The 14161-nt window shown below is 33.0% G+C and overlaps 1 protein-coding gene across 1 annotated transcript; it reads left to right on the top strand.

Moving 5' to 3' along the window:
• The first annotated feature begins 1714 nt into the window (after window positions 1-1714).
• On the top strand, window positions 1715-2269 carry LOC133329508 (uncharacterized). The gene has a single exon (XM_061537982.1). The coding sequence runs from the start codon at window positions 1715-1717 to the stop codon at window positions 2267-2269; it is 555 nt and encodes a 184-aa protein (XP_061393966.1).
• Window positions 2270-14161: the final 11892 nt, after the last annotated feature.

Below are 14161 nucleotides of genomic sequence, written 5' to 3' on the forward strand. Positions count from 1 at the left end.
AATATTTTTCGAAAATTATATTTCGTAGAAGACCCACCAACGAAAAATAAAAAGAAATGATTTTTCCATTTAATTTACAAAAGTACCGTTTTCAATTCTGTTGATGCCGTAGATATGTGACGCATAGTGTTGGTAAACGTGTAAAGATAAATGAAAAACATGGGCATGCCCTGTTCACACTTTGCAGTTGTAGACAATAGAGTTGTGTAGTTCCGGTACGACCGGAGTTTTGAACACTTTGACTTCCTCCCTCAAAACAGCAATAAAATATTTATATCAAGCTTGAAGTGTGTCATATGTATATTCATTGTAAAGGTTACATATCATGGTACAATTATAAAAGGTAACAGCAAATCCCAGCTGATTTGATTCCAACGTTATACTAGTGTCAATATGAATTTGACAAATTATGTTTTTAAAAATCACCCAACAGGAAAATTGGGAACGCATACAATTTAAAATTGTTCTTTATTAAATGTGCTCCTGTATTCAATTTACTCAATCTGCCTGCTGGGAAAGTTTGAGGAAGCAAATCTTTCTTCAAGGAATAACTCGCTATTCCCAGCATTTTCATATGTGTTACACATATATATGGCAATGGCTCAATTATAGGAAAGATGTGGAATAGATAGAAATATAAATTTGATAGATTTTCATTCATGTTTTTCAATTTTTATTTTGAGGATTCGAAAATATTTCATTTTCAAAATAAAAATAATTTGATGATAATTTGTTTGTTTATTTACATTTTTCTGTCAAATGAGTTGACACTAGTAGAACTTACAAAAACAAATTTCCATGAAGTTGTTGTATCGTTGTATACCATGGTTACATATGTACCTATAAGTTAAAATTTATAAGAAACCAAAAATTATAAAATAAACAATTTTATGAGGCTTGAAAGAAAAAAGTGCTCAAAGGTGCCCCCTCTCCCCTATGTAATTACATATCGTTTTGACGCATTGACATTTTCGTATGTTTCAGACAACGAGTTCGAGCTGCATATGTAAATAAAGTGACAGCACATACGCAAAATGCATATAGTGAAAAAACACCTTAAGGTGTATGCATGAATTACAACAACTAATTGTATTACAAAAACAAACGTTTCCACGACAGAGGGGTCTACGATCCGCAACGACCCGAGTATTTCTCGGCCAACGTATGTCGCCTCAGCCCATTGTGTGCAATAGGGCTGTTACAACAACAACAAAAACAACATTATTGTTATAGAAAATAAATTGTCAATGTCTGAAACCGAATAATAGGGTTGGTCATAGATTTTTTTCGAAAAATATATAAAAACTTTAAATAAATTACAAATTCATGTGACTTTTTGCTTACAAATAGATATTTGAGATTTAAAAATAAAAAAATAGTCCACTGTTTGCGAGATATTAATGTGTTGTACGTGTTGACATTCAGTTTCTGGAACGGTCTTATCGACACTAAGTTGTGTTAGTGTTCGAAAACTTATTATTACTAAGTCGATAAAGGTGTCTCAAAAATATAAAGTCTTATTGTGAATGAATATATTGGGCTATCGATGTTATGCATAACCCTTTTTCGTAAACAAACAATTCCTCTCGTTGTTTTGTTTTGAGTTTTATCAGCCATTTTTTTGTATCTCCCCATATTCGTAACATGTGAAAACTCGGATTATTTGGCTAAAGATTATTTAAAAATAATTATAATAGAAAAAAGTATTTTAAAGATGAGTAGAATAATAGAAATTATTGATTCCGATGACGATACGACGGCACCAACAAAAACATCTTCAAATTCGGCAAATGAAAACTCACCAGCGCAATCAAGAAGGCGACCTCGTAAAAGTGTCCTGCAAACAATTGATGATCCAGAAGTACAATTCCAAACAATAGCCGTGGAAGATGAGGATGGCGGAAATTCGCTTGAGGACAGTAGTGTATTGAAAAGCAATCCCATAGGAAGGTCAACAACACGATTGATACCAAAAACTACTCCAAAAATACTTGCACCGAAGCCACCATCAAACGCAGATGCTATTCAAGCAGCCTTTGACGAATATGTGAATAGGTCAGAGACTAAGGAATGCATGACAGCAATAGCACTGGAACGAGTTCGAGTTAACTACTTACTAAATTTGTTTGGAATGCCGGAAATAAATTTCTCGCTTTACACACAACCAGAAATCTTAAAGTTTCAATTCGAAGAACGATTGAAACAGCAGAAAATGATGCAGAATGTCGGCAATCGGGCAAGAAATCAATCGAAGCCCGAAACAACCTAAACGTGAAATAATTTAATTTTTCGTATTTAGTTTTAAATACATTTTGTATAAAATAAGCGGTGTGATTTATTCAATCTATATTTTGTACATAACTCCTTCAAATATTTTTTTCAGTTTTTTGGTATTGGCTGGACAGTTAAAATGTATGATGAAGATAAATGTATATTCAGATGACTACGACATTTATCACATGAGCGGTGGTAGATTGGGAAAATAAATGATTTAGTTATTATACATAACAAAATGTCTTTTTATGCTAACGTTGTGGGATACGCCTTTGTGGTATGCATTTTCGGAAGGAGCATAGGAAATGATTCTAGACAAATATTAGTCAAAAATTTGCAATCCTTTTGGTAATGCCACAGTGGCCTATCTTATATTCAATATGGAAAATTGGTTAGGTCGATGAGGGTATTTGGTATGCTTTTAACCAATATTTTTCAGATGCTGTAAACTAGACATCTGCATGAATGCACAAAAACACCACCCATGAGTCACTCACACAAAGTAATGGCTTCTATTCTATAAATTTGTTTGAAATGAAGTGCAATGAGTGAGGTTACAACAAACATGAATTGCTTCAGGTATGATAGTTTCGAATTTGTTGTATATTCGTTTGATTCATACAATCCACGTTTCAGACTCGACGAACCGGTATTCATTGTGTATGTTTACTTCGGTATGAATGTATGTTGTAACACACAAAGTTTGAACAAATGCGGCAAGTTCGTACACGAACATGTTTTACACAATGAGTGTGTCGAATTATACAGTAATATTCGAATTACCCGAATTAATTGAAGATATATTATGCTTTTTATACAATCCACAAAAGTATGAAGGGTATGTTATGTTTTTTTTTTTCGTTTGTAACTCATCGAAATAGTCATTTCCGCCTATATAAAGTATATATATTCTTAATAAGAGCAACATTTATGAATATCTAGTAATGTATCCACTATATAGCGCTACTTCTCTTTTTCAATATTTAGATGTTTTTAAACGCACTTTTAAACATATAAAAATTCGTTTTAATTTGGGTTCGAATTGGATACCCCATAGTGTGGGGGATATTCAGTACTACAAGTTGTCAGTTTATAACCTATAATATGTTAAGACGATTTACTCATTATTAGTTAGTCCGTATGTACTTCTGTTGTAATATTACTACGTTCGGGGGGTGTTGAGATACAAAACTAAACCGTTACGATCCAAAATGGCCTTTTTCAGTCCACATTTAAGTATATCCTCCCGAGAAGTAATCAATATTGGCCCCTTTATATGCAAAGCCAATTTTTTATACTCTTCACCACACTGTGGTACAGGGGTCTACAGGTCTTTGTGCATATGTTTGTAACAGGCAAAAGGAAACTAGATAGACACATGGTTCCTTTTTAGTATATGCATAGAATCACTTTCTAAGTCGATTTATGCATGTCCGTCCGTCTGTCCATGTCAAATTGTAAACAAAGTACAGGTCACATTTATGATCCCAATTGGATGAAATTTGGCATAGGTCACTTATTTGGCCCAAGGACGAACTCTATTGAAATTGGGAAAAATCGGTCTAGGATGATGTGTATTAAGTTTCGTGAAAATCGGTTCAGATTTAGATATAGCTCTCATATATCTTTTCGTCCGATTTTATGTAAATGGTGTGCCAAAGTCCCTATATATCTTTCGATTTGCACCAAATTTGGCATAGCATACTGAATTAGGTATAGAATGATGTGTGTTAAGTTTCCTGAAAATCGGTTCAGATTTAGATATAGCCCCCATATATAAGTAAATGATGCACCAAGATCTCAAAATGTGGCCGATATGCACAAAACATACTGAAATTAGTGTAACTTAACTTGTGACATGTTTCGATGAAATCGGTTTAGATTTCGATATAGCTTTTATATATATATATATATATATATATATTTAAATAAATATATTTATCTCTTTTCTTATTGTTATTTTGTATTGATGAGTCAAAATTGGGGTCAAAATTTTTGTTGATATAATTCGAATCTACACTGATTAAAGAATGTCTCTACAAAATTTCAAGTGAAAATCTCAAGAACTCTTGAAGATATATCCGATTTATTGTGTTAGCATTAAGTGACGGCTAAAGGGCTTCTCAAACTTTAAACGCGTTTTTCTCTAAACATTTTTTTACGAATGGCGGGCACGATAACTCAAAAACTAATAATCCAATCGGTTCCAAATTTTGCAACGTTTCTCTGGGAGTGTATAGCTCTCGTATGAACTAGGATAAAGCAAATCGGTGAAGATCTTCCTTATTTTTTAACTTGGTTTTTGGTAAAAAATCGTCGATTTTCCAAAAATATTTTTTCAAAGGTCCACCATTTTGTTAATTTTAGAGCGAAGTCAATAATCCTAGTTCATACGAGAGCCAGACATGTACTCTTTCTAACACCGTTGAAATTTTCGGATTCCGATGATCCAGTGAGGAGTTATCATGCCCGCCATCAAATATAAGGACTTTTCTTTAATTACAAAAAACAATAACAACAATTTTTTATAAATTATTTTTCTTCTCTTTTAAATCTTCAAATATATTTGAGCAAAGTTACAAACCTTAACAAGCATTGGTATTGATTTCCCAGCCCATTGAAAATCTTGAAAAATTAAAATCGAAAATGGGTGGATTGGACATGATTTTCAGCCGAATTGTCTGTAGTTTGGTATTTTAGGTACTTATGGGGTAGCACACCTTCCAAAAAAAATATCAATATTGGTCTACTTTTTAGTGTACGGCCCAATATTCCAAATTTTGGAAGGTTTGGGTACGTTTTTCAAACTACTGTAATTTTATATTTTGGACTCTAAATTATCAATATTGGTCCAAGTTTTGGAGTTCCCCCATATTACGTTACCCCATTTTTCGGTATTTTGGATACGTTTTTCAATCGAGTAGGTTCTAATTTGTTATTTTGGGTTCTCATTGGGTGTCCAATACTTTTTTTACAAAAAATTATCGTTATCTGTCCGCGATATGATGTAGACCCCACAAAACTGTACACCAAATTTTTGACATTTTGAGGATTACGGTATGTACAGGGTCTTAGCCCAAATTTCCAATAGCCTGTATTTTTTATATTTCTCTAGGTAGTTATTTACCATGGCATAAAACCCATATAAAAATACCGATCAATTTAAAAATTTGACTGTTCACCTCACGGCGGTGAGTATAAAAAGGTCGGCCCTGTCGAACTTAAGGACGTTTTACTTATTTGTATTCATATTTTTAAATAAACAATCTCTACTCTACTTAATAATATTAGCATATAAAAAATTAACAAAAGTACACATTTATTACAGAAATTAAGAAATGTAATGAGAGATAATTTGTAGATAATTTGTAAGAAAATGACCTAAGGCCACGAAAACATGAAAAACAAATGAAAAGTCTTTAAGTCCCAAAAAGGTGTGTATGTATTTCCGCAAATACTTATTTGTACTCCTCATATAACTTTGTACTCTAATTTGCAATATTTGGGAAAATTTTCTGCCTAGGCCTATTTTTGCATATCCCTTAAAGAAGATTCCGACGTTTTTTCTTACGTAATTTCATTCAACTTTTACTTATTTTTCTAGAGTTTTCAATTAGTGTATTTAATAGAAAAAAATAAGACATTATTTCTCACTATTACTCACTGATAAAGTTTTAAAGAGTGTACAAGGTAAACATTTGCATGCATGTACCTGTACAATGAATGCCCACCATTAATGTTAAGTCGTTGAATGAAAACAGAGAATACAAAATACAATGCATGATGTTCACTCATTGGACTCATTGATGTTGTATAACTTGTTCTTGTAATCCATCATACTGCATGTTGTGCTTTCGAGTTTGATCGTTTGATCGGACAAAGCACAACGAAGAACAACACAACTTCGGTGGTTGAATTCATTTGCACTCATTCAATGTTGTTGTGTACTCTGAATACGACTTAACACCCATGAATGTGGATGGGCATTCATTGTACGAGTACATTCTTGCAGATGTCTACTGTAAACCGTCAAGTACGCGCCCGATGATCTTTGTTGATTGGTTCAAATATATTTTGGAAGAAAGATCATGAAATGAAACAATATTCGAAGACGAGCTCATTCATGTTGTTCATGGACGAAGCACCCCGAGGTAAATAGTTGGATGTTTCATCGGCATGCGGCGGCTATTCCGCTTGAGCAATATAGGAATTCTGAGTGATACACAATTGTTACATGTATGTTATACGTTTGTCAGGCCTCGAAATTTTGGTCCTAGAACTTTTAGTATACCGATCGTCATATCTCGACTAGCTCATCGCCTGTCCATTAAAGTGCAGGCTACACTACATCTAAAGCCAATAGTCTGGTTTTAGATGACACCCATTGTTTATTGTTTATCAAATGGACCATAAACTTTTTTTTCAATTTTTCGCATCGCTCAAGAGGCCATAATTATATTCCCAACATCATGAAAATTTAAACGGGGTAGTGGATCCGCCATACAATTAAATATGACTGTTGTTATGATGATCGGTAAATATTTAGCGACTTAAATGAACCAAAACTTTTGTTTGAAAATTGACAACATTTGCACATTAAATCATATGCATTTAGTCCGGAAGAACATAATCAGTTATGTTCCCATAGCAGGGACGTACGCAGGGGGGCGGCCCGGGAGGCCCGGGCCCGAAATGAATTTTTTTCACAGTAAATATATGCTTCCAACAGCGAATTTTTTCATTTTGTACTACCGGGCCCCCCCGAAATGAAATCCTGTGTACGTTGCTGTCCCATAGTATCTAGAATAATTAATATTTACAGGGGTCTAAACATAATCGCACTTTTAAGTATTCCACCAATCGTTACGAAATATTGCATGTTCTGGTTGAAGTTTTATTATTTCATGCAGTTAATTCATTTAGCCCTAGGACGAACCCTAAATTGGTGAAAATAAATTAAGATACAGTTCACATATATAGTTTCGTACGATTTTACAAAGTCTTAATATTTTTTCGATCGAGACTAAATATTGTACATAATTGGTCTGTTCCAGTAGTGCAAGAATCTACTACTTTTTACTGCATTAACGAATTTTCTTTTATGATAAGGAAGAAAATAGTAAAATCTAGTATATTCCTGCAGTATGGGAACATAACAAAAATGGGTAAACTAAGTCGAAATTTCCGTGTATTGAAGTTTTGTCGAAATAAGTTCAGATTTAGATATTGCTCCCATAGCTAGTTTCGATAGAATTGATGTAAATGGCGTACAAAACCGCAGAAATTTTTCCCGATTGAGAAGATAACTTGCTTAGCCTTGACCATAGACTAATGAAGATATAGACGACGAAATACTCAAAAATGCGCGGTCAAGTGACTCAAACAAAAAACTCAAAAATTTTTAAAGACGTTTTTTTGGTGAAAATTGCCTATTTTTCTTTAATGTTTTTTTCTGAGGACATAGTTTTTGCTTAAAACTAACTATATTTAGTGGCATTCCAAATTAAAAGGTTCAAACATTTAAGTAAATCAGCATTGGTCTGCTCCCGTATTCCAAGAATCTACTACTTTTATGATATCGAAAATAGTAATAAAAACTAGTAGATTCTTGCTGTACGGGAACAGACCAATAGTTTCAGTCGGTTTTTTATTAATGGTGCACCAAAGACCTCTTGTTTGTTCAATTCACACAAAATGTTGCATAGCGCAGTGAGTTGACAATATTGAACATTGATATTGGGATCGTAGGGATATGATATCGTGGCAATTGTTAGAAATTCACATTAAAATGATCAATTGTAACAATGGACAAAAATAGGTATACTTATGTGACGATCGGTTACTATTTAGGATATCAAATGTTTTTCTAGTCTCCATTATGAACCGAATACCACGATACTTGGACATCCATTGTCACATTAAAGCTCATATATGTATACATATATTTTAACATATAGGTGTCAATTAAAAAAGCCATACAGTTTATTTGCTACCTGTGTAAAATTCTATGTTGATGTACAAGCATGTAGCTCATTTGAAAACGCGAAGGAGTTCGGATTTTATAAACCAGCTTCAATATATTTCAAGATTTTAGAAATATTTTGTCATCCGAATTCAATGTTATTTGGCACAATAGAAAGTTTTAGATAAACAGAAAGGCGGAGAAGACACCGATCTTAGTATTTTATGGGAAATATTGAATAATTGCAACTTACCGCTGTTCTGAATCGGGTATATAGCCGATTTCTTTGTCTCTCATTGTCCGAAATGTATGTAGACGGAAACGAAACTTTACACGCACGGACTCTTTTGAAAAAATCTAAATAATTTTCATTTATTCGACATTTTTTGTAATTTTCTATAGACATTCCCTTTCTTTCCTTTTGTTGAATATAGTACAGCGTACAGAGGTTCCAAAAAAGTGAATTTCTTTTCTTGATATTCATTGTATGAAGTTTTTGCTAAACTAAATGATATTTCATGTGTTTTAACCAAGAAAGTAAGCAGCAGCACTTGCAATGTTTCAAAAAACGTTATGCAGCAGTAGCTTTGCGCTGACGGCAGAGAGCAAGCGAGAAGCGTTGCTATGATCTCTGCGTGTGCATTGTTATGGTATAGCGCAAAAGGTGTTAGAGTAGATGCTAAACTAAGACGTTTCCGCTGCAGATTGTAAAAACACATTGGTGTGTGAAAGAAAGACGTGCACAGTGGTTTTACTTGCATGCAAAGATGAATAAAAACATGAAGAGCTATTTTTGGTATTTTTATTCTAGCAATAACGAAAGGAATATAAATAACTAACAACTATGAATACATAACATTTTTTCAGCATGATATCCCCAGCTTCCTTGGAATGTTTATCTTTTTAATGAAAATGTTGTGTGTTATTAATCGCCGGACAAAGACAACAAAATTACAATGCGCTCTATATAATATATTTTTTAAATTTTGTATTTAGTCACCTCTTGGAGGCGATTTTTTTTAATGGAGGCTTTGCAACAGAAATTCATATTCCAAAATTTTTGAGTTCACCGAAGATTTTGGCAAAAGCCAATGTGCATATTTCAATACACTTATAGCTTATCAAATGGACCAAAAACATTTTTCAATTTTTCTCATCGTTCAAGAGGCCATAATTATATTCCCAACATCATGATTTATTTAGACGGGTACAGTAGACCACGGATATAAGAACATATTATAAAAGAAAATCACGGACATAAGAAAAGGTTACACCCATATAAGAATGGGGTTTATTATATAAAATACATTCATATAAGAAAAACCCGCTTATAAGAACAAATTTCTCGATTTTTTTTTTTGATGTTCTTATATCCGTGATCTACTGTAGTGGATCCGCCATACAATTAAATTTGGCTGTTGTTATGATGATCGGTCAATATTTAGCGACCTAAATGAACCAAAACTTTTGTTTGAAAATTGACAACATTTGCACATTAAATCATATGCATTAAGTTCGGAAGAACATAATCCGTTATGTTCCCATCGTATCTAAAGTAATTTCATATTTACAGGGGTCTAAACATAATCGCACTTTTAAGTATTCCACCAATCGTTACGAAATATTGCATGTTCTGGTTGAAGTTTTATTATTTCATGCAGTTAATTCATTTAGCCCTAGGACGAACCCTAAATTGATGAAAATAAATTAAGATACAGTTCACATATGTAGTTTCGTCCGATTTTACAAAGTCTTAATATTTTTTCGATCGAGACTAAATATTGTACATAATTGGTCTGTTCCAGTAGTTCAAGAATCTACTACTTTTTACTGCATTAACGAATTTTCTTTTATGATAAGGAAGAAAATAGTAAAATCTAGTATATTCCTGCAGTATGGGAACAGACCAAATGGTCGAAAATCCGTGTATTAAAGTTTTACCGAAATAAGTTCAGATTGAGATATTGCTCCCATATATAGTTTCGATAGAATTGGTGTAAATGGCGCACAAAACTGCAAAAGTTTTTCCCGATTGAGACGATAACTTTCTAAGCCATGACGTAATCAGTTGAGATAGTTCACATATAGCTCACATATATGGTCTGTTCCCGTATTCCAAGAACTTTTTACTATGATAAAAAATTCTTTTAAGATATCGAAAATAGTAGTAAAAACTAGTAATTTCTTGCAGTACGGAAATAGACCAATAGTTTCTGTCGTTTTTTTTATTAATGGTGCACCAAAGACCTCTTGTTTGTTCAATTCCCACAAAATGTTGCATAGCGCAGTGAGTTGAGAATATTGAACATTGATATTGGGATCGTAGGGATATGATATCGCGACAAATGTTAGAAATTCACAGTAAAATTTTCAATTGTAACAATGGACAAAAATTGGTATGCATATGTGACGATCGGTTACTATTTAGGATATCAAATGTTTTTCTAGTCTCCATTATGAACCGAATACCATGATATTTGGACATCCATTGTCACATTTAGGCACATATATGTATGTACATATATTTTACTATATGGGTGTCAATTAAAAAGCGATACACTTTATTTGCTACCTGTGTAAAATTCTATGTCGCTCTACTGAAAACGCGAATGAGATCGGATTTTTTAAAAAATGCTTCAAGAAAGTAAGCAGCAGCATTTGCAATGTTTCAAAAAACGTTATGCAGCAGTAGCTTTGCGCTGACGGCAGAGTGCAAGCGAGAAGCGTTGCCATGATCACTGCGTGTGTATTCTTATGGTATAGCGCAAAAGCTGTCAGACTAGATGCTAAGCAAAGACGTTTCGCTGCAGATTGTAAAGACAATTTGTGTGTGAAACAAAGACATGCACAGTGGTTTTATTTGCATGCAAAGGTGAATAAAAACATGACGAGCTATTTTTGGTATTTTTAGTGTAGCATCAATGAAAGGAATATAAATAACTATGAATACATATGATTTTTTCAGCATGCTAGCCCCAGCTTCCTTTTATTGTCGATTAAAAAATATATTTTTTGTGGAACCTCTTCTTCTTAATGAAAATGTTGTGTGTTACTAATCGCCGGCCAAAAAGACTACAAAATAAAGGAGATTGTGTTATGTAGCCCGTATTAGAATCTTTCCATACCCACAAGAACGTTACAATGCGCTCTACATAATGCCGAAGATTTGGCAAATGCCGAAGATTTTTGCAAAAGCCAATGTACAGATTTCAATACAGATCATCACATAATTTCAGCACGGCCTATGCCACATACTCTCGATGCATATTGTGAAGTTTCGTGGGAAAGCACAAGATGCCTTACTAAAGAAGCCGATAGTACAGAATGTATGGACCATTAGAAAATACATATACAGTCGAGAACGCTTATAACGACCACCGGTTATAACGAACTTTCCTTATAGCGAACACATTTCCTGGTCCGATGTTTTAAAATCGATTTTTCATACAAATCTTTACTCTTATAGCGAACTTTCTTTATTTTGATTCGGTTATAACGAATTTGTTACAAATATATATATATATATATAATACTTAACGATGACAATCCGCACAAAAGTTAATTTCGTACCTTGATTTTGAGGGTATCTTGGGATTTACATACACCTATGAAAGAATTTTAACAAATTGTAAAGATTACATAAAAAAGAACAAGGACAAAAAATCCGTTTTTGTCATTTGGAACATTAATAAATTTTCCGTTCATATAAATGTGTTTTTTTTTTGTTGTTGTTATTTAGCATAATTTAAGTTTGAAGGACAATTTACAATTTGATTTAGAAATAATAACGAAATTAGTATGATTGTCATTTACACCTCATTAAATACGCCTTGGTTAAATCACGAAGTTTTAATTGTGAAAAATATACACGCCATTCCTGTATTATATTCCGCTACAATTAATTTTACGAATATGAAAGTTACTGCAAAGTTATACCTAAAATAGTACAAAAACATGACGCAGAAAAACATATTTGGTATATTCAGGAAATATGTGTTAGTACTTCAAACGTAATTTGTTCCTCAATTTTTTTTTACTTTTATCTTTTAGAACCACTGTGCAGTGACATTTCTAAGTGGCGCGACTTTTGTCGCAATGCACTATGGCAGGAGTTAAACAAACATTTTTGGAAAATATTTCAGTCATTCCAATAAATAGGAATCCAAAACATAAAATATTTCGGAAGTACCGTTCTGTGGGGGCTATTTTAAAGTTGACCAATATTGATAGTTTTTGGTAGGAAGATTTGCTACCCACTTACAGCCTGTTTTTGTAAAATTCTAAACGAACGAATTCGAGTGACTTACGACCAAACCTTTGGTTCTGTTAGAACCTAATTCATTTAAAAAACATGGCAAAATCCCAAAAATTCCGAATAATGGGGTATATCGTTATATGGGGCTACCCGGAGAACTATACAATGAGAACCCAAAATAAGAAATTACAGACAATTCGGTTGCAAAATGAACACAATATCCCAAAATACCCAGCATGCAAAACCGCCCATTTTTTCACAAATCCATTTTTCCAACATTATAATTCTACACTTCAAATTTGGTGAACATAAATCGCGATTTCAGCCATAGTGCAATGTGTAAATTACCGCTAATTGTATTTAATATTTGATTTAATGAACAGTGTGCAAACAAACACACACCCGTAGTAACGAATTTATTCAGTCATGCACACAATAAAAATTGTATCAGAGGGAGCGAGACAGATATAACACAAATATCATGAACCCGAGTTTTTCTCAGTATGTTTAACACTCCACTCAATTCAATTTGCTCCAAATCCTATGTTAAGTCAAGATAATTTCAAATACAACCCAGCTTTTTTGCACCAAAAGATAATGACTCCTCCTTAAAGTATGTTACAAAACATGTGTCAAAGCAGTTATAATACATATATTTCTTTTTGAGGGTCAGTAAGGTTTCTTTTGAGAGAATTTTCACCGATAAAATAAAACATTCATTAAACATAATCTGCTTATGAATGAAGTGTTACGTTTACTTTGATCTACAAAAACACAAACACTATAAAATTGCATATAGGCAAGTATGATTTGTCCAAAAAGTAGTTGATAAGGGTCCGTTTTGGCCTCAAATAATTTTACAACATATGATTTCAGAAATATCTATAGATCTTCTAATCTATTCTATATATATATATATAAGAGTTGCGTTATAAGTGACTGACTGATCATCAACGCCCAGACGAAGCGGCTAAAGCTAGAAACTTGAAATTTGGCATGTAGGTCGGGTTTGGTGCGTAGGCGTGTGATATGGCGGGGTTTTTGGAAATTCGTACTAAAAGGTATTAAAAAGTACTAAAAACTGTATTACGCGGGAATGGTTAGATGCAGAACTCTGAAATTTGGTACGTAGCTTTGTATATGACGAGCGTAGTGGAATGTGTGAAAAAATTTTGGAATTTAGTACTAAGAGGTACTAAAAAGTACTAAATAGTATATTTTAATGGAATTGGAAGTATGTATTACTGAAACTTAATATGTATCTTAAGTTATTAAAATAAGAACGACGTGCAAAAATATTTGTTGGAAATTAGTACCAAAATGGTACTAAAAAGTACTAAAATTATATTACGCCGGAACGGTTGGAAGTAGAACTCTGAAATTTGGTATACAGCTTTGTCAATAATAATCCTAAATGCATATGTGAAAAAAATGGAATTTAGTACTAAGAAGTACTAGAAAGTACTAAATATTTTATTTGAATGAAACCAGTAGAGATACCTATCTGAAAATGTATATGTAGCTCAAGCTATTAGATACAGAATGTTGTGCAAAAATATCTCTTTGAAAGTAGTAATAAAATGATATTAAAAAGTACTAAAACTATATTACGCCGGAACTTTTGGATGTAGAAATCTGAAATTTGGTATGTAGCTTTGTCAATGATAAGC

This window comes from Musca vetustissima, unplaced genomic scaffold (assembly GCF_032173495.1).
Source record: "Musca vetustissima isolate MV318-11 ecotype Yass unplaced genomic scaffold, APGP_CSIRO_Mvet_v1 utg203594, whole genome shotgun sequence".
Lineage (NCBI taxonomy): Eukaryota > Metazoa > Arthropoda > Insecta > Diptera > Muscidae > Musca > Musca vetustissima.

Coding starts and splice junctions, on each gene's coding strand:
- LOC133329508 (XM_061537982.1), top strand. CDS start 1,715: ATGAGTAGAATAATAGAAATTATTGATTCCGATGACGATACGACGGCA.